General features: G+C 42.1%; 1 protein-coding gene across 5 annotated transcripts; it reads right to left on the minus strand.

The window, feature by feature from the left end:
- Window positions 1-674: 674 nt before the first annotated feature.
- rufy2 (RUN and FYVE domain containing 2) lies at window positions 675-20,044 on the minus strand. 5 transcript variants are annotated; one of them, XM_056413794.1, is made up of 19 exons: window positions 19,904-20,044; window positions 16,340-16,513; window positions 16,126-16,243; window positions 15,135-15,236; window positions 14,690-14,813; window positions 13,666-13,730; window positions 13,511-13,576; window positions 12,660-12,729; window positions 12,307-12,408; window positions 11,917-12,033; window positions 11,652-11,744; window positions 10,849-10,923; window positions 10,677-10,774; window positions 5,800-5,919; window positions 4,945-5,074; window positions 4,688-4,782; window positions 4,054-4,102; window positions 3,748-3,828; window positions 675-2,980 (listed from the first exon to the last, which is right to left on the minus strand). In XM_056413794.1, the coding sequence occupies exons 1-19, from the start codon at window positions 19,977-19,979 to the stop codon at window positions 2,837-2,839; spliced, it is 1,899 nt and encodes a 632-aa protein (XP_056269769.1). In that variant the 5' UTR covers window positions 19,980-20,044; the 3' UTR covers window positions 675-2,836. The 5 variants fall into 5 exon arrangements, with proteins under 5 accessions (XP_056269769.1, XP_056269768.1, XP_056269766.1 ...); XM_056413793.1 differs by having other exon boundaries at window positions 4,054-4,126; XM_056413791.1 differs by lacking the exon at window positions 19,904-20,044 and adding an exon at window positions 17,799-19,877 and having other exon boundaries at window positions 4,054-4,126.

Consider the following 20,044-nt stretch of genomic DNA (forward strand, 5'->3'; position numbering starts at 1 on the left):
TTATTTTATAAAATAGTGATAAATAATGCATCTTTTCTAAGTCTTAAAAACGGCATAGTATGTCGTTCTATATACATTTATTACAACAACTGTATAATGTTACTATACTATGACTTTTCTATTCCATACTATACAAACAATTCTAATTCCACTTTTTAAAAATGTGTTTGATTTATTTAACAGAACATTTGACTGTCAGATTCAAACTGGATTTCAGATCAGCGTTCTTGGTTTGACAAGTATGAATTTTCCTTTATGAATGTATTCAAGGTTCATCACAACTTAAAACAAAGTTGAATATTATATTCCACTCTCAAAGGAAGTAGGTACAAATAATATTGATTTAAGCTGTAAAATAGCTTAGGCAGTGGTACACTTTACCACATAAATTGTATGTGTGTAAAACAGTTATCAATATTATACAATATTTCTGACAACAAATCCCTGTAACGTTATCCTTCTTAATTGTTTTGTTCTGTCTCCGAGTCTTTTTACTCTAAGTATTTATGTGAATTAGAATAAAAAATAAAAAGATTGAATCCTCTCCTTATGAGACGTGTGAACAGGAAACTAAATTAGTTGTTTTCAGGGAGTCAAAAGCAGAAAAAGACCCAAAACAGTAAATGTTCACAGGAGAAATAGACAAACAATAATATAACAACAAACATGAACAATTGTGTTTGTGATGCGATTTAATCAGAAACATCTGCACATTCAAGAAAACATATTGTTGGCAATATAGTTAATATTGAACTGGCGGGATTAAGTCAAATTAAAGGGTCACCGTGATTATCAACAATTCCCTATCTACAGCGTACAGTGGTGCCAACACTGTGTCCGTCCCATTGAAAGCTGGGAGACTTATAAGAACGACACTGTACAAAAAGTGTTCAGGCCTGGGTGCATTCCAGTATCTACAGTATATTATAATAATAACAGAATTTTTAAATATTTGAAACAATAAAAACACTTTGAATTGAAATGAACCCAGGCCCGTTTCATCTCTCCATTGGAACCAATGCTTCCAGTACTTAAGAAGTAATTAGGTGGTAAACATTGTACAAGTACAAAACCAGAATGTGCAGTGGACCTCGTGTCATAACGCGTGTGGAACTCTTCTAATAACCCGTCACTGAAGACTCTACGATCATCAGCGTTAGTTGAACGACACATTCAACATACAAAAGGAACTAAATTGGTTTGGTTTCAAACTTTCCATCTCAGAAATGGAGCAGCGGTACAACGTGGCTCTTCTCTCACATCTCCGTCTGCTGCCAGTGGACAGGGAAAGTAAAAATCAATGTGCGTAAAATACAAAATCAAATATAAATACTTTCAAATTAATCTATATTGGAGGTAATAAAGGATTGCCTTGTGCACAAACTGACTGTTGTGTCCGAGGTGTAACACTCGAGTCTGTTACCCACTGGCGGGTCAGTGGAGTGGTCATGTCAGTGGTTCATCTCCTAAACAGACATTTACGCATTCTGATTCCATTTGTTGCTCGTCTTGGTCCTTAAAGCAGCTTCCGCTGCATTAGTGTTTGATAACTAACGGTGATTAATCTCGATTGCTTTTGAAGTATCTTAGATTTTCTCAACAGGAATCCTCTCTGTAGAAATCTCGGGCTCATTTTGGCAACATGAGAAGAACAAGTCGATAATAGTCACGGCGTTCACATAGGCACAGATGGTACCGGCGTTGTCAAATAAAATGAAAATAAATCATTTTCAGTTCCTTTGAAAGCCACAAGGGGAACTAGTGTAGTCTTTGTGTCTTCTTTGTCTCAAGAACACGTCTCTGTTGCTTCTGTGAAAAGACTGAAACTAAAACAGGTAAAAAACAAAATAAGGCCAGTCCGGATCATCTCACAGCCAATTAAACAAAAATGTATCCAGTTTATAATTCAAAAAAAAGTAACTGATGATGAACTTGTAACTGGTTATGAAACTGACTTAAATTAAAACTAATATGACCTTCATAAGTAAATAAGACCATCAGCGAGAAGATTGTGGATGACTTTTTTTTTTTTTAGAAACCTGCAGCAGTAACAAGAGGTCTTCTTAAAAGAATCTGGTGCTCGGGTCCACAGGGGTCCACAGGGGACTACAGGGATCCACAGGGGTCCACAGGGAACCACAGGGATCCACAGGAATCCACTACAGGGGTCGCTAAAATAGTCCCACAATTAAAGTTCCGTGTCGTAACTTCAAGTATCTAGTAAAGTTGAATTGAACCTCTCGGGTTGACGTGATCTCTTGTGCCTGTGAACATGCGTATGCCTTTATGTTGGATGTATCATTTTCTTTTCTTTGCCGTCAAGACTCGGTAACAAGGCCAGGATGCTGTATTTATAAAATATATAATCTCATCTGTTTGGCTCTTCATTGCAGACAGTTTGACGCCTGATAAATTAAAGATGCAGCAGTGAAGTAGTTTCTCCTTTTAGAGCCGAGCGCCGTCCTTAGACATTCCTGTTTTGCATGACCCCATCAGTCAAGGTCACTGATTACATATCAGTGACCTTGACTGATAGAATTGACTGTAAATGATTGGTCTGTAGAACTGATGTTTATCTAGCATATAAAATGACAATGTCGCCGTGAATACTGCCGAGCATACGTCAGGAGGGTCGCGGTGCCAAGCGGACGGCTCACTGTGAGGGACGCGTTCATCCTGTAAATGAAGACCAAGCTAAACGCGCTAAATGTTCATGCACACCGTCCATTTCGAGCAGCATTTCCGTTGAGAGAAGTTGGCAGATGGAGATCCCGCAGCGGGGCAGAAGATGGGGATCGATGGGTTCGATCGACAGATGGCGCGAAGCAGCCGCGCTTCACGTTGGATTGGAGGAGCATCGCTGGAGGAGGAGGGCGTGGCAGGTGTCGCAGACTCGGACCGGTTTGGGCGAGGCGGGCAGCGGGAGCTCGTTGTCGGAGCAGCCGTTACAGAAGATCTCCCCACAGTTCCGACAGTGGTGCTGGAGAGAGAGACACGGGAAAAGAACGTCGACATTGTTGTTTGTGCCGATGGCCGCACATTATCTGCTGAGGGAACCGAGTCGCTGATTCATCTTCTTTCCGTTGAGTAATCAATATTTCATGACTGGCCCTTTGAGGCTAAAGCCGTGTCTGTAACGGACAGGGTTCTTACACATGTTGACCAATGGATTTCCATGACTTTTCCAGGACTTTAAACCAAATTTCCATGACCAAACTGAAATCTCGGTATAAACATGAACATTTTTGAAAATGTTGCGTATTGAGAGCGTACGCCGGCTTATATTTTGAGCGTCATTCTTTAAAAAAACTTATTAATTATTTCAAACTCGGCGTAAATGAACATGTGATTATAACAAATTTCCGTGACCTTTCCCAAACTTTCATGATTTAAGTTTTTTCCATGACTTTTCCAGGCCTGGAAATAACCATTTTAAAATTCCATGACTTTTCCAGGTTTTCCATGACCGTACGAACCCTGAACGGACATCTCCTCAAATGTCTTGTTGAGTTTATGCAAGTGGTGTCTTCAGGCCTGGCGGCTGCAACAGCCAACACTCACTAGGTTATCTTTTCATTTATACCATATATATATATAGATGGATTAAAACAGATTAGATAAAGAACACATATTTCTGGTCATTGGCTGATGTACCTTTCGTCTCGAGATGGAGAACTCCTATATTATATATATATAATATAACAGATTAGATAAAGAACACATATTTCTGGTCATTGGCTGATGTACCTTTCGTCTCGAGATGGAGAACTCCTTCTCACACAGCTTGCAGTGGCTGGCCTCCTTGTCCTTCAACCACACCTGACCCCCCTGAAACAGCACAGTGACTCTCAGTTCCTCCCTCCTTTTACATAGGAGGTGTTACAAATACATTTACTTCACGAATAAAACGAATTACTGCATTCGGGAACTCTGATTTCTCTCTCTGCTCTTTTAATAATATCTCATTTAACTTTTCATCTTAGTTGTGGAAAGGATTTGGATCAGACGAGACGTTAGAACACTAGACATTCGTTTAACTCACGGCTAATTTACCTGGAGAGCTTTGTTGGCTTCTTTGATGTCTTCAATCTTCATTTTAGATCTGATGACAAGATGAATAAAGCTGCTGTGTCAGGGAAATAAGTGAATTCACCACCTGCTCCCCTCCATAAGTTGCAGTTCACATACTCATTCGTCCAAAACTTTTCCTTTGACTTGAGTTATGGACAACATGTGCTTGATAAGGTCACAGTGACCTTGACTTCCGCAACCACCAAATTCCAATAAATTGAACCTCGAGTCCAAGTTGATGTTTGTGACCTCAGGGCGTTCCTGAGATATCACGATCACGAGAATGGGATGAATGTAAGGGGCACCTTGACCTTGATAATCAGCATCAAGAACTGTTTATCTTGATTCGAGGTGGATGTTTGTGCCAAATTTGAGTGAATTTGTTTACGGCGTACCTGAGATATCACGACTATAGGACCGACCCATTTGAGGTTCCAGTGGTTTTGATCGTTGATCATCAAAATCTAAAATCAGTTAATCCTCCAGTGCGAGTGGATAAAGGGCGGATTGACAACGTCAAAATATATAAAGCTTCTGGTCAGCTGCTGTCGACAGCATGGAGGCATGAACTATTTGCCTATGGGGGTCAGACGCTTTTTAAACAAAGCATACATACTCGCTCAGTTTGGAACCCAGTTCCTTGAGGGCTTGTTCTTGGTCCTCGCAGACCATCTTCAGCTGAACGTTTTCATCGTGGAGACGATGGAACTCCTGGGGGGGGGGGGGGGGGGGTAAACATAAAAACAACACAAGACACGCGAATCAGATCCCCCTTCTGCAAATGCTGGGTCGCACACACAAAGCTACACACTTTAACAAAGGATAACACAAAAATATCACAACCGTGGCGCGTTCCTCTCTCCGTCTTTTCACCTTTTTGAGCCCGTTGATCTGCAGCGCCTCGGTGCCGAGCTGAGCCACCGTGTCCCTCTCCCGGTCCAGATCGTTTTGTAACGTCTGCCTCCACTCCCTCTCGATCTTCAGGTCCGTCTCCAGCTGCTGGCTAAAGGGACATCACAAACGTAGAAATACATATATAATTCAATTCAATTCAGTTTATTTGTATAGCCCAATCTCACAAATTACAAATTTGTCTCGGAGTGCTTTACAATCTGTACACATAGACATCCCATATACACAGCGCCGATAACAAACTAGAGACTGAGACTGAGGAACAGATTATAGGAGGGAATACTGGATTATTTCACTTTTTTTACCAATAACTGTCTCACCATGCAGTTGCAGATGAGAAATTGTTTTTTTTTTAAAAGAAGGAAATTACATGAAATGACTTCATCCACAGGTTTGACAAATCCTGCACAGTGTAAACCATAAATGCCCCTTTTCAATATTTCTGGGTGCGGTCACAAGGTTCATATAAACTAGGACTAACTCCTCATGTCAAAGGAAGCTTCGTCAATAACCCTCTATAGATTTGAGATTTTTTAAAATCTCAATACTTACAATTACAGACAATAAAAAGGAGGAGCCAGTGAAACCAGAACTTCTGATGGACCCTCGCTGAGCGTGTAACTTCCTGGTTTGAATACTCCACGGCACTAAACCTCCGAAAAGCTTTCAGTTTGTTTCTCCGCTGAATAATAAGTGGACAGTTACATGGTGTTGCATCTGTCTCCGAGCACCAGATTCTCCAGATTAAGTCTTCATGCGTCTATGTGCGTGCGTGAGTCTACCGATGGGTCGGTGTTTGACGGCGGTTCGGCTTACAGTTGCTTTTCTCTGTGTTCGATCTGCCGCTGCAGGCTGTCGGCCTTGTTGGCAAAGTCCAGCTTGAAGCGTCTGGTCCCCTCCTCGGCCGAGGTGCGGTGCCTCTCTGCCTCCTGTAATCTGCACCATTATAACCAGGGACAAACTCAGGGCCATGGAGAGAGAAAACTAGGGGGGGGGGGGGAGGGGGGGAGAAAATAATAGAGGAAGATAGGAAGGAGGGTGAAGGCTAAGGAGGCAGGTTAAGGGACTGAGGTTTCTGGGGTAGAAAGAAGGGATGGTTGAGGATGAATGAAGAAGGTTGGGGTGAAGGACGGTGTTGTCGTTTTTCTTCGCTGCAACACCAGTCAAACTGAGACCGAGGGGAGGAGAATTGAGGGGTTAAAAAAGAAAGGAAAGATTACAAACGGGCGAGTCAAAATGAAGACGAGTGATGAAACAATGAGGGAAAAACCACCTAGAAGCAACTGAATGGACAAGAAACTAAAAGATGACCGCTAACTGACCGTCGCATCTCAGTGCACTCAGTGTCGTCAAAGCATTTTGACTCGAGAAATATGCCGATTGCATCATCTTTCACCCGATGTTGTACAGATGGGATCCTTTTGTCGTGTGTTTTTGGAACAGGACGATTTTAATTAAAGTTTGAGATCTTTTTAAGCCATTTCATATCCTAAAACAACGGGGATGATGTCACAAATCCTAAATCTTAAGGCTTATTAAGAGCTTATTACACAATGAATGTCCAGTGTCTACCTGCTAAGAGTTCTCTGAATGTGGGGGAAAAAAAACTCAAACCACACCAACACTTTTAAAACCCTCTAACTTTATTGGTGGTAAACGACAGTAGTGTACCGATTGTTTATTCTTCTAAAAATTGAGAGGAGTTACAGTACTATGAACACGGAGTTAGAATTGGTAGCAGGATTACTTCCTGATCCATCACATAAGTCATTAAATCGGCCAAAGAGAGACATCAACACATTCAAGCTCCAGAGGTTTACAGCTGTGGACCTACACTTCTTTACATTTGGCTCGGTTCTGTCTGTTCTGCAGAAACAAAGCACACACACAGAGCTCACGCTGCTGGTCCCACTGAGCCGTTCACATATGCTAAACCTTACAATTCATCACTTTTGTTTAATCTATGCAAGAAGGAGACGAGCTGTGTCCGAAATCACTCCCTTTTTACTGTGAAGTGCGCTGCATTGACCCTTTTGCCATGTTAGTTCAGGGTCGAAATCTGAGTCTAAAATCCAATATCCACGACATAATGTCCTCAAAAATGACAACAATGGAACGTAAATAAAGTAGCATCAGCGGCATGAGTCTGACTTTCTGCTAACAATCCCACAAAACGATCTCTACGGGGTTCTCGTCACCGGTAAGTGATGACGAGTGCGAAACAAGTGTCCGAAAGCTTCATGTACCGCTCACTACGGAGTACACCGTAAAGGAGAATAATGAGCGAGTGAATAAGGGGAAGAAATCGGGCACAGCGCGGGGTCATCACAGCCGGTCAGTAGCAGGTCGCGAGGGGTCACACATGCAACAGATCCAAAGCAGGAGGCTCCTGACCGACTGTGATGGACCGACGGCTGCAATAAATAAATAAATACATACAGCTAAGACCAGGTGACAATCACAACTTAATAATGTACGCGGTCCGTAAACACTACAGAGACTCGACCTTATGCTAACATCTAAGAGTCGACTATCTTAGTCAGTGTTACTGCATATAAACTGACTACCGGAGGCAGGAAGAATGTGTGGCATACGCATGTGTGTGTGTGTGTGTGAATAAATAAAATGTTAACGACTAATTACCTTCGCATTGAAAATGCGGAAGGTAATGTTTTGATCGCCGTGTGTTTATTTTTTTAATTTTTATTTATTTGTATGCGTGTTACTCGCATAACTAAAAAAGTTTTAAACCGAATCGCATGAAATTCGGTGGGATGATTGGGGAGCATTTGATTAGATTTTGGGACCGATCGGGTCAAAGGTCAAGGTCACGAAAAGGTCAAAATCTTCTTTTTACCATAGCGCGGTACATTTTTATCCAATTGGCATGCAACTAATGCCAACATGTTCATAATTCAATGCCCAATCTTGTGATATGCGAAGGGATGCGCTCTACCGAGTGCCCGTTCTAGTTCAAAATGTTTCTATTAAAAGTACAATGAGTTATGATTAAAACCGTTAGCTGACCGCCTACATGAGGACGTTCAGGGGAAACCCTCCGAACGCAGACCAAGTCATGTTGTCTGAGGAAGATTCAATGAAAGATCTTGAAACTCGTTGCAGCGGCCTCAAAGAATCCCGGCAATCGGCTGGTGACGACGTCGTTTCAGTAACTCAAAAAAAGGACCGAACCGTAGATTCTAGTTGCACCCGATTCTTTGGCCGCTCTCTGGTTCATTAAAACCATCGGAATATAGTGTGCAAAGAAAACAGGAATGTTCCCTTTGAGTCGAGTGCGTTTATTCATTCAATCATAATGTGGGCGGGTCTCTGCGTGTGTGTGTGTGTGTGTGTGTGTGTGTGTGTCCTCAGAAGGAGATGTCCTTCACTAGCTTGTACTGGTGCTCTGTGTCTGTGCTGGCACACTTAACAAACGACATAGCAAGCGATCGGGTCTGACTTAGCAGATCCCTGTCGCTGCACGGAGGAGAGAGGGGGATCAAATCAGGAAATCAATGAAAACGTGATTTCAAGGGGGAGAAAAAAAAAAAACACATGGATGGATGATCGGATGGATGGCATAAAAGAGACAAACGGAACGGAGGAAAGGAGGAGGAAAGAAAAGGAGGAAGGAAGAAAGGATGTCAATACATCAGTATTCTAAGTGGACGCCGGTCACACTGAACACTTTGAAGTGACTTTTAACATCACAGCAGCACAGCAGTCAGGGTAAAAAAAAAAAAAAAGGCATTAAATACACAGACGTCTGATTGCAGGCTGCCGCTGGACACATCCACAGTATATGTATGAGGGATGAGAAGAGGTGGGGAAGCACGGAAGGGTCACGCGGACAGATGAGTGAATAAAACTAGAGCAGACAAAAGGTGGTGTCTACTATCAACATGAGCGATGTACGCCTGATCTCTCGAAGAAGCCGACATGTTTAACCCTGAGGGGGGAGCTTTAGCTCTAATAAGCTGGTAAATATTCTTAAACAGTGGCCGTCAGGAAATTTCTGACTTCTTCAACACAAAAATCCCACTGAAAAAAAAACCCCCAGTGTACCCAGGGTCTGTGTCCTACCAGCCTGCTGTACACACAGCAAAAGACATTCACAACCAATCACGAAACGGATGGAACATATTTAAACCAATGGGAGAGGAGAGGGGAGGGATGTATCGAGTTGACTGGCAGAAGATGAGGTGAGGAGGAGTCATAACACACCAATGAAGCAGCAGATGTGGAGCATCAAACACGGACTGGGGAGGGCAGCAGTGAGCGAGACGACGAGCGCGCATGAAAATACCAGCAGGGTCATTTATTAGACATGATGAGGACTTGCCTCTGGACATCGTTGATTATTACCTTCGCATTGAAAATGCGGAAGGTAATGTTTTGATCGGCGTGTATTTATTTGTATGCGTGTTACTCGCATAACTCAAAAAGTATTTAACCGAATCGCATGAAATTTGGTGGGATGATTGGTTATTATCCGGGGACCATTTGATTAGATTTTGGGATCAATCGGGTCAAAGGTCAAGGTCACGAAAAGGTCAGAATCTTCTTTTTATGGTCAATTTGTATCCAATTGGCATGCAACTAATGCCAACATGTTCATAATTCAATGCCCAATCTTGTGATATGCGAAGGTATGCGCTCTACCGAGTGCCCGCTCTAGTTTTCCAATGTATTTAGACTTCAGTTTAGTTAGTAGCTGATGGCCTAAGCAATAGCATGAAATACACTATTTGCTGTGGGAAATATTGCTTCTGCTCTTTTCCCCTGAAGGTTAAAGATAAAAACAGATATCTCTGACCTGCCATGTACCAACCTGTTTTAGGGAATCTAGCTTCTTATGATAACACACACACTATCTTTGATGTTAAATGTCATGACAGTGTATGAGTATGTTGTAAGTGGAGGTGGTCTTTACTATAGGTGCTCTGAAACACTGCATCGGGTCAAGTTAAGCATATTTTTTTCTGCCAGGTCTCTTTCAAGTAAAAGCTTTCATTATAAGCTTAATAAATTAGATTTATTTTAGGCAACTTTTGCACAAAGAAAAACACTTTGCTAACGTCAGAAGGAATAAAGACACTTTAATTTAAGGGGAGCCGAGGAGATGAAGCGGCTTCAAATAACAACAGCCGTGTGTTTGATGATTGTTTTGGCTGCTATCGAGGAACGCAACGTGAGACTTATCGATCCCATCACTTGTTGCAATGTTAGGTAAAGAAATAATGTTTTATAACTGGAACATTTTGTTTGCAGAATAAATGGAGGCACAAGAAGATGTAAGGAGGCGACGAGGAGGACAAACTCCTCACCAAGTTCCTCCAAGAAACACTGATGAGGAGGAAGGCTTGAATCCCCCCCCCCCCCCTCCTGTTCTCTTCTGCTTCTTCAACATGCAGCGCTATTAATAATGTCCGATGTAATTTGCAGTAGTTATTAAAAAGAGCATAATTATCTGGTCAATAAAAGCGATACTTTTTTGTGAATAAGTCCTATTACATAATTTTGGATTATATTTGAGTAAATGCTGTTAAAGGGTCTCGGGGACTTTGTTAAAAGAGGATAATGTAGGTTTTGGTTCAAAGGTTTTAACGGGACATCAGAGGAGTTTGAAGGAGAGACCAAGGAGACACATGGGACGGACGGAGGGATGTTCCTCTCCAGGCAGCATATCTTACCTTTGCTCAAGCTGCTTCATGGTGGCAGTGATCTGATTGGTCTTCTCTTCCAGGCGAGTGATCACGTCGTTCTTCTTCTTCATCTCATCGTCAGACGACTAACAAACGAGAAAAGTCGTAAGTAATGGCGATGATTACAGTGCGAGTGCAACCAGGTGAGGCGTGTTTTTACCTGCATCTTCTGGTACATCTCTACGTTGATGACTTTGACTTCATCCAGTTGATGTCTCAGTCCGATCAGCGTGTCCTGGAGATGAAAACCAAAGCCGTGATGTGTGTTTGGAGCCTGTATCGACTCTCCTGGGTCACACATGTTTCACTGGAATTTAAGCAAGCTGAAATATATTTTGTCTGTCACAATACATGATATATAATTCCCATTCTACACGCCCTTGTCTTCCTGTGCAAAGATGTCAAGGAGGCTGCTGGGATGTGTGATGCGGCTGCGATGAGAGCTCCTGTATGTCACAGCTCGGCTACGAATGTCAGCCGGTGGCGTTTATTTCGCAGAGTTCACGTGTCGGTGGTGAGCGGCCGACGCTGGCCGGGCTGCGAGAGAGATACGACTGCCCCGTGTGAACATTAAGTCGTCCTTCGTGCCCCCAACGGGTTCATCACGTGATCTCCCATTGTGATGACACTCCGGAGCAACAGACTCATTCTTATGATCAATATTTTAACAGTTTGAAATATATTTCTCGGTAGCCAAACGGTCCTTTATCATGAAGCTCACGATTAACAAATCAAAGGCTGACCCATATATTTTTGCACATTTTTTATTCTTCACGTGTTGTGATTTTCTTTTTCTATTTGTAAGTCATAATGGATACCGATGAAAGAAAAAGGGTGTTTTATTGTAAAGTATTTTCCTTCCGTCAATATTTTGTCCACTTTCATCTCTTGAGACATTTTGTAAATAACGAAGTGTTTAAAAAGGAAGGCGGGGGGTGAAGTGAAAGGAAAATGTGCGCTGACCTGCTTTTCATGAATATCTTGCTCCAGAAGTTTCATGGCAAAGTCCATTTCCTGTTTCATCGACATCTGGCATACCAGCTCATTCTCCACATCCTGAAAATACATGTAGATCTGTTCGTTCGTACACACACACACACACACACACACACACACACACACACACACACACACACACACACACACACACACACACACACACACACACACACACACACACACACACACACACACACACACACACACACACACACACACACACACACACCTGTCTGATCTGACACTCATCCTTCAGTTGCCTCTGAGCGTCGTTGTACATCTCGTCCAATCCTTGACGCGACTGTTTGTACGTATCTTTCTCCACTGACGCATCGCCTTGGGTCACCTGAATAAATAATGTCAACGGTAAGAACATGTCAGCCATTTCATGCATCAATTTGTAGTCAGAGATGGTAATAATTAATGGAATATTTCAGGGTAACTTCTGTACTTTCCCCTTTTGGTCACATAGATATAACAACATGGAAAAATAGGTTCACGGTTGAAAAATATCAACGTTACAATTCAAAGGCGGAGATCTAGAGTGTTGGTTTCGGGTGTGGCTTCACCAAATCAATGTTTCTCTGTGGCTCACGGCGCTAGACGTGTGCATGCGTACCTCTAAATGTTCCTGTGTCTTCTGGAGAATAATGCTGTTTTCACTCCGCAGCTGCTGGTTTTCTTCCTGCAGTTTGATGATGTTGTTCTTGGCTATGGCTAACTGCACACACACAAACAAATGCAGTATTTAGTTAAACACAAACATACACGACTGAATTATTACATGATAACATGTAACAGACGAAGCAGACGGATCCGAATCAAATCACGACCCTTCAGTGAAAAGTGAAACATAACAACGGGCGTTTCAGTCGCGATGTAGAGACGGCCACATAAACTCTGCAGGTTAAAGCTCCGCCTTCTCACCAGAGTTAAAATCTAATACACAGATATTTTGAGTGTGGGTCTCACCTCCTCTACGAGTTTAGTGTTGGACTTCTCTAACGTCTCCACTCGGCCCTGAAGACCATGAACTGTGGAGCTGGACACAAAAACAGAGATCTTGTTTATTTTTGAGTCTCACTGAATTTCACGTACCAACACATTATTCAGAATATGGGATTAGAACAACTGAGTGTTAAAATGTGTAACTTAAACAGACCTCTGATACCTCTTCTGAGGTTTACAGCTTAATGTAGAACAGCTGTGGCTTTTGAGCTGTTATCCTGTTAAAGAGGTTTAATGGCACTCATATGTTTAAAGGACTGAAGTGTCACACTCCAGACTAACACACCTGAATTTGACTCAATATCCACAGCACTAATACAGTATGTTCAGCCTGATGTTTACTCACACCTAAAAGATCCCAGTCACTTCCACACAGTGAGTCATACAGCATATTAAACACTAGTATTGGTTTTGTACTCAAAAGCCCAGGTATCGACATCGGGATGGAAATATTTCCATTTAAGGCCGTATTCAATCTAATTTCATTGAAATGTTATATTAAGTTAGTGAGAGAGAAAAAAAGGAAAACTAAAAAAAGGAAGTGTGATTGACAGTCTGTGCTTAAATGAGTAGGACATTGTACTTCTGAAACAAGCAGACGGGTTCACTGGATCTATTTTAACGTGCAATCAGCCTTTTGCCTTTTATTCAAGGCATCATACCATCAGATGGATGGAAAGAAAAGAACCAGAAAGAAATCAGGTAGGACTTCCTCTTCTTCTCTTTCTTCTAATGTCCTTAAAGTTAATGACACCATCAACATCTCCGTGAACCCTGCAGACACGTCCGTTTCCAATAAATAACAAATGTCTTACTTGAGTTGCCGGTTCAGTTCCTCAACATAGTTCTTCTGATCCAAGATTGACGCCATCTGGCTATTCCTGTTGCCAAGGAAACAGATGTAAAACAGAGCTCTGTATCACATGTGGGAGGAAGTTTGGGGGGGGGGGGGGACAATAAAATATCGTACCTCTCATCACCCCTGTATTCATCTATGTCATTCTTCAAGTACATGGAGAAGTCGATCACCCCAACCTCAAATAAATAAATAAGATGGCATCACTCAAAATGAAATATATTATGAAAAGCAATGTTTGCACAACCATTGATTGAGATTATGTGGTTAAAGAAATCAAAACCCACACCAAAAAAACTAGATACTAATTGTAAATCTGATAGCAGGCAGTTAACATCTACCGACAGCGTTTACTAATAGCACTAGTAGAAACTACCACGCAGTTATAATCTTAAAAAAACGTAGAGTCGATAAATCATTGAAAAGTATCTCACCGAGTCAACCAAAAGAAAAGTTATCTGCAACATTTCTGATAATCAATTAATTGGTTCAATTATTTTGCAAGGGGAAAATGTCATTTGATTCCAGCCTCTCTAATGTGAAGATTTTCTGTATTTCACTTTTTTAATATATTAAATATAGTGGTAAATTAAATATCTTTTTTTATTAAGTGAAATAATAGAATTACATTTTTTTTAGCTTTTTTACATATTAATCAATTCAATAAATAACCAAATATGCTTTCTTATCATTATTTAAATGTATTATCTCGGCTTTAGGAATAGAATCAGACCTCTTTTACACCTGCCATCACACACATCAGTGTGTGAAGGCTCAGAAAATAACCGCATCTAAACAAACTATTTATTCCATGTGGCTTCATGTTACAAGTATGTCAGTCACTCAGGTGTAAACAGTCGGAGCGGGGAGTGTGCATTAGTGAGAACATGTGTTTGCACTGAGGACAAAGTGTCCACCCGAAGAAACACGACACCACGGCGTCTGCTCTCGATGCAAAGATAACGTGACAAAACAAACAAGCCGTGTCTGCCTCCCAAAACCAGAGTTACTGACGAGTTGAACGGATATCAGCTGCAAACATGCTGTAAAGCAGCCACATCATCAAATACACACATTGAAACAATGTCTTAAGGTCTGCTGTATTGTTCTGGTCCAACGGTCTTAAAACACTGGTTACCTGAGAGTCCAGGTCCTCGCCTTTCACACACAGGTTCGCATCGATGACGTTGAGGCCCACCAGCAGGCCCACGATCACGGCTCCCTCCTCCTCCAGCATCAGTGCTGAGTTCTCATAGAAATCACTGTGGAGGAAAATACAAAACAATAAATATAACAATACACACTTCAGGGAGCTTAGATTGATTTCATCGTTACCGTGGATGTGATAAGTCTTTGGTGCAAGAACAAGCTGTCATTTTTTAAATATTCAAATACATTTCAGGAGATTTAGAGTGATATTAACTGCTTCTTATCAATGAGTTTTATCATGAATATGTATAAACACAAATATTTTTAAGACTGACATTCTTGTTGGAAATATAAAAAACGTATATACTTTAATTACGGTATTTTTTTTCCAAAAGAAATTTTTTCAATTGCTATCTGAAAATGTGTGTGTGTACCTGAGCAGATCTTTTCTGGTGATGAGGAGTCGTAGGTAGTCGGCAAGTCGTTTCTGCATGAGAGCCAGACGCAACCAAGCTCTAGCCCTGCCTAATGGAGTCCTGAAACACACACACACACACACACATGCCTCGATTTGAGCTTTGTTTTGTTGTTTGGATCTAATTAGGTTCTTTTATGTGTTTATTGCAGTCTCCACTTCACACAGGCTCGTCTCAGTAACTTGTACATGGTGTTGCAACACTGCTCTGCTACATGTCCGTTGGTCTGACTCAGCACCACCAAAGGAAACAGACTCTGTTCTCCATCTAAAGCAACACGAATGTTTCCTATTTTAATGGACCAGCGAGACCTGAATGTTGCTCCCTTGATCTCAGCCCTGGAAGATCTGGTATGTGTGACTGAGAACTGAATAATAGAGTAAAGCATGATGTGGATAGCATGTACATAAATGAGAGTACATGTCCTAACTAGAGGACACGACTTAAGATAAATGATGTAAGGCGCACCAGTAGGGCTTTTCAAGTTGATATTCTACCACCCATATTAGGCACTATCAACATTTATGTGTGTTCAATTATAGTTCTTGTAGGATTTAAATTGAAAAGCATACACCTAACCGGAAGTATACGACTGCACCATTGCATCATGGCCTTTTAAAAGATGTCTATTGTCCACAATTTACAGTATAATTACTTCTATTAAACGTGGTGCTTTTAACAGGGTTTGATTAAAAATGCAGTTACAAAAAGAGGAAATAATAATAAAAAATATTGAGAAATTGGAGGAAGTGAGGCAGCAGGGAGAGTAAAGGTGATGTGAAAGTAAATTTAAAAAATCAGGTATTTCCCTGATCCGGCTCACATCACATTCTCATGTTACTGGGAAATGTAAGTGTCTGTGGTTGTGGCTCATGTTCCTCCAGCATAAGGTTAAGTTGTGTGTGAGCACAGGTGTGTGTGTGTGTGTGGATATAAATGTACTCCTTACTTAAGTCCAGGCAGGTCTCGTACAGAGACCGAGATCTCTACCGCTTCCGGACACAGTTTCTCCACCAGCTCCAGAGGCCCCCAGAGAGACTTGCTGAAGCCCAGAAAGGACTTCTTCACTGCAGAGAGAAGAGACAAGCAGAAAGCACAGGAACATCTTAAAACCACGGCACACTTTGACATGTAGTTTTCATAAGGTGGGAGGCTCCTCTTACCTTTGAGGCCGTGTTTGAGGCAGTGCTCCATGACTACAAAGAACTGCTGGAGAGGTGGGTAGTCCGAGTCCAGAGTTCGTCCGAAGCTCAGAGCCGACTCGATCAGCCCTTTAATACTCAGCTTGGCCATGTTCAGCAGGTTGGCTCGCTCCATAGACATGGGGTCTCGCTGGGCTGCAGGACAAAAGCCACACTTAATACAACATATATATATATATATATATATATTTCCCTTCTTTAAAAACTCTTGGGACTGAAACAGAGAAACTCCCAAAGAGATATGCCTATAAATGCTCTACACTTTGAGTGGACCTTTGGGTTAATGTGTAGCCAAACACCAGAGCAGGACAGAACAATGTCAGGTGGAAAAGTGCAGACATGTTGCCAAGCAATGAAGAAGAGCTTTGTTGCCCCAGCAGCTTGGCTTGGAGGCAGAGACGCTGACAAATCAACAGATGATTTCTTGAGAGAGAGCAAGACTTTTGGGAGTCCAGAGGATACGAGACAAGAACAGAAACCCTTTGAATGCCTCCGTCACCATGTGACCTCTACAGCAAGACAGCAAACGCTGAGGAACGAAATACTATGTTTCACTTGATGCAATTGTGTCGATTAAAAAAAAAATGTAATCCTTAAAAAAATATTACTCGAAAATGTATCTCGTGTGTTCTTGTTAAAAGAAAGACAAATCAAAATATCTTCTTGCTGTTGGGAGTTCTGCATAAACAACAGATGTTGCTCATCGGCAGATTAACCAGAAACTATTATGATTCAGAAGCATCAGTCTCTTGTCAAGCTTGTTAAAAAATACTTTTTTGCTGCTTTTATGTGTTTTATATAATCCTAAAAATGCAATATGGTTGGGTTTAAAATTGTGAGTTGGACATTTAAAGACATCTGCTTGGGCTCTGGAAAATGGTTTTTATATTTATTGAGAAAAAAAAGTAATAAAAAAATGAAAACAGATTAATTTAGTTGCAGCTGCACATACGAAAACGTCATATGTATTAATATCAAGGCAACAAAAACAAACAACATGAATGGTGATAAGGAAATAAGAAAGACAGCACACAGCTACAGTAACACCGCTCACATTGATATGCGAGGGGTATCATCACAGCACGTGAGCAGCGCTGATCTTTGATCAACCAATTGCCCCCCCCCACACACACACACACACACACACACACACAAGGCGATGAGGTAATGTTAGATATGAAAGAACAGGGAGGATGTGTGCATAGGCTGGTGCGTACACACGTACACACACACAGACACAGACACGCACACACACAGTTCTCCAAATAGCAGATGGAACTGTTCTATTAAGAAACTGATGAGCACAGTTATGGAAGGTCACAATTCCTCACGTGACCTTAAAATAACCGGGTGTCTGATTATTATTAACCAGACACTCCCTGTACGAACATCACGCCCCCTGGTGCTGATCATACTCTACCTTGGACGGTCCAGTCCGCGGAAAGAGACGTCCTGTGCTCAGACACTTTGGGCAGGACGTGCATACTCCCTGAAATAGTCTCGGATGCTTTCCTGGCCAACGCGAAGATCGGAGCCTGCCATCGCCCGTCTCCTCCTCCTCCTCCTCTCGCCGTGTTGCTACTGTTAGCTTTATCCCCGACCCCGGATTTCTCCTCCTGCAGCCTCAAAACCCCAAACATCTGAGCCTTCTCTCTGCTGCTGTCCGCTTCAGACAGCGCCAGGTCGTGCTCTGCGGGCGATGCCATGTTCAGGTGCCTCCGAGACAACAACAACAAAAAAAGAGCTGCTGGTCGGTGCGAGCGGAGAGAGCCAGATTCATACGGTTAGCTAACCGTGAGCGGCGGGGAGAGGCGTCGTGGAGCAATTTTCAACCGGCGACCATTGTGACAACCCGCAGCATAGAAATACCTGTAATACCACCGGCCGCAGCGATGACACGCCTGACGACAGTCACCAACCAACCGTCGTAACGCTCCCGTACTACAAAACCGTTGGGAGTCGGTGTTACATGCAAAGGCGCGGACAGCGGCTTCTCGATGGACACGGTCGTTGTCCGTACATCCCGGTGCTGTGGAGATGTGTTTACAAGCCCGCAGACCTAAACCGACAGTTGGGCTCCCGGCGGCCAAACTGCACCCTCCGTAGGGGCGGCGTCAACGGGCTCAGCAGAGACACAAAAGGCAGCACGACGTAGCTGACGTTAATGATTTCAGTGGCCGCTGTGATGTCGGTGTGGCGCCCCCTGCTGCTCGAAGGGGGAACTGCAGCGCTACCGCCAGGTGGAGGATGTTACTGCGTGTCGGGGGACCGAGATGCTTGGAGACAACAGGACCCAGACTCTATTTTAAGATATGTCGCTGGGTAAAAATAAGTGTCCAACATTTCTCTTTGAACAGCTCCCACTGTGGACGTTAATATTTCTGCAAGGTGGAATGCAATTAAATTAGTTAACTCAAATGTTATACTTGGGTACATATTTTAGGTACTTGTACTCTACTTGAGTGCTTCTATAAATATTTTATTTTTGCTCTACTTATTTTGACAGTTATATTCGCATAACAAATCAAGAGTTTACACATGAAACATGGAGCTAATACAATATGATCCATTGTGAGTTGATTAAACTACTGAACTAAAAATGCTGCTTTCAATTGACACAATATAATTGTCTAATCCTCACATGGGGCTTTTTCGTTCAGAGAATACTCTAAATTTCCAAAATAATATGTTTGTACTTTTATTTCAGCAACAACATGATCTGTATTATTCATCGACAGTTGTATTTCTGGTATTTTTGGTATGAACACTCCGTGGTATAGTCATATTTGATCAAAACATAGGCCTGTTATACATGTTGATGTCTAATTGTTTACGGCAAAATGTGTTTTTTTAAACTCCTGAATTATGAATCCAAAAATGCATATAGTATAGTTAAATAAAATACAACTTTGTGATTTCTTTAAATTCGGATGTTTTGATTGGTTGCTGGGTCATATTGTGTTAAGTGGGTGGAGTTCTGCTGGGGGGAAGTTGGAGTCATCACCTCAGTATTTCGAACATCCTGGCTGCCTTACTTTCAATGTCATATTATGAACCCAGAGAGGAAAGTTCTTGAATAACAACCATCACAGTGGAACAAGGAGACAACCACTCAGGCACCAGTAAAGAGGAGATATAAGTGCATGAAGAGCCAGGCTGAGGATAGCGTTGATAACATGCTTAAAGTTTTAAGTGAGACCTGAATGCTACATGACATGCATGGCTGTCGGCAACACATTATTGTTTTAATTATGAATGAATCTGACAATTATTTCCTTGATTATTCAGCTGATTATTTTAGTCTTTAAAATGTCATCAGATTGCAAACAATGCCTCGCACCATTTCATTTATCAGAGGCCAAGGGGACATCTTAAATGCTTGATGAGGGAACTGCAGACAAGGGAAACGCTTTGCTTCAGTTTAGTGATGTGAAACCATTGAACAAGAGCATTGTATGGAGTTGAAAGGAGTTGTAATTATATATTACATAGGGTTATTCTTTCTGACACTATTTCCCAACCTACCTTGGCTGTATGCTAACCGCTCCATACTGTCACTATGAGTGATGCCCCAGCGGTGGAGACTCTGGGGGGAGTACATGGTGATCGGGACCCTCCTGTGCTCACAGTCTTGTAGTAACGAGGTTAGTAAATCCAGCAGACCCC

The sequence above is a fragment of the Pseudoliparis swirei genome, chromosome 4, assembly GCF_029220125.1.
Source record: "Pseudoliparis swirei isolate HS2019 ecotype Mariana Trench chromosome 4, NWPU_hadal_v1, whole genome shotgun sequence".
NCBI classification, from domain to species: domain Eukaryota; kingdom Metazoa; phylum Chordata; class Actinopteri; order Perciformes; family Liparidae; genus Pseudoliparis; species Pseudoliparis swirei.

Excerpts from the sequence above, each read along its gene's own strand:
- rufy2 (XM_056413791.1), bottom strand. The coding sequence starts at position 18,084 with ATGGCATCGCCCGCAGAGCACGACCTGGCGCTGTCTGAAGCGGACAGC. Across the intron at positions 16,244-16,339 it reads CCTCAAACACGGCCTCAAAG|TGAAGAAGTCCTTTCTGGGC; the intron begins GTAAGAGGAGCC and ends TTCTCTCTGCAG. Across the intron at positions 13,731-14,689 it reads GCGAGGACCTGGACTCTCAG|GTTGGGGTGATCGACTTCTC; the intron begins GTAACCAGTGTT and ends TATTTATTTGAG.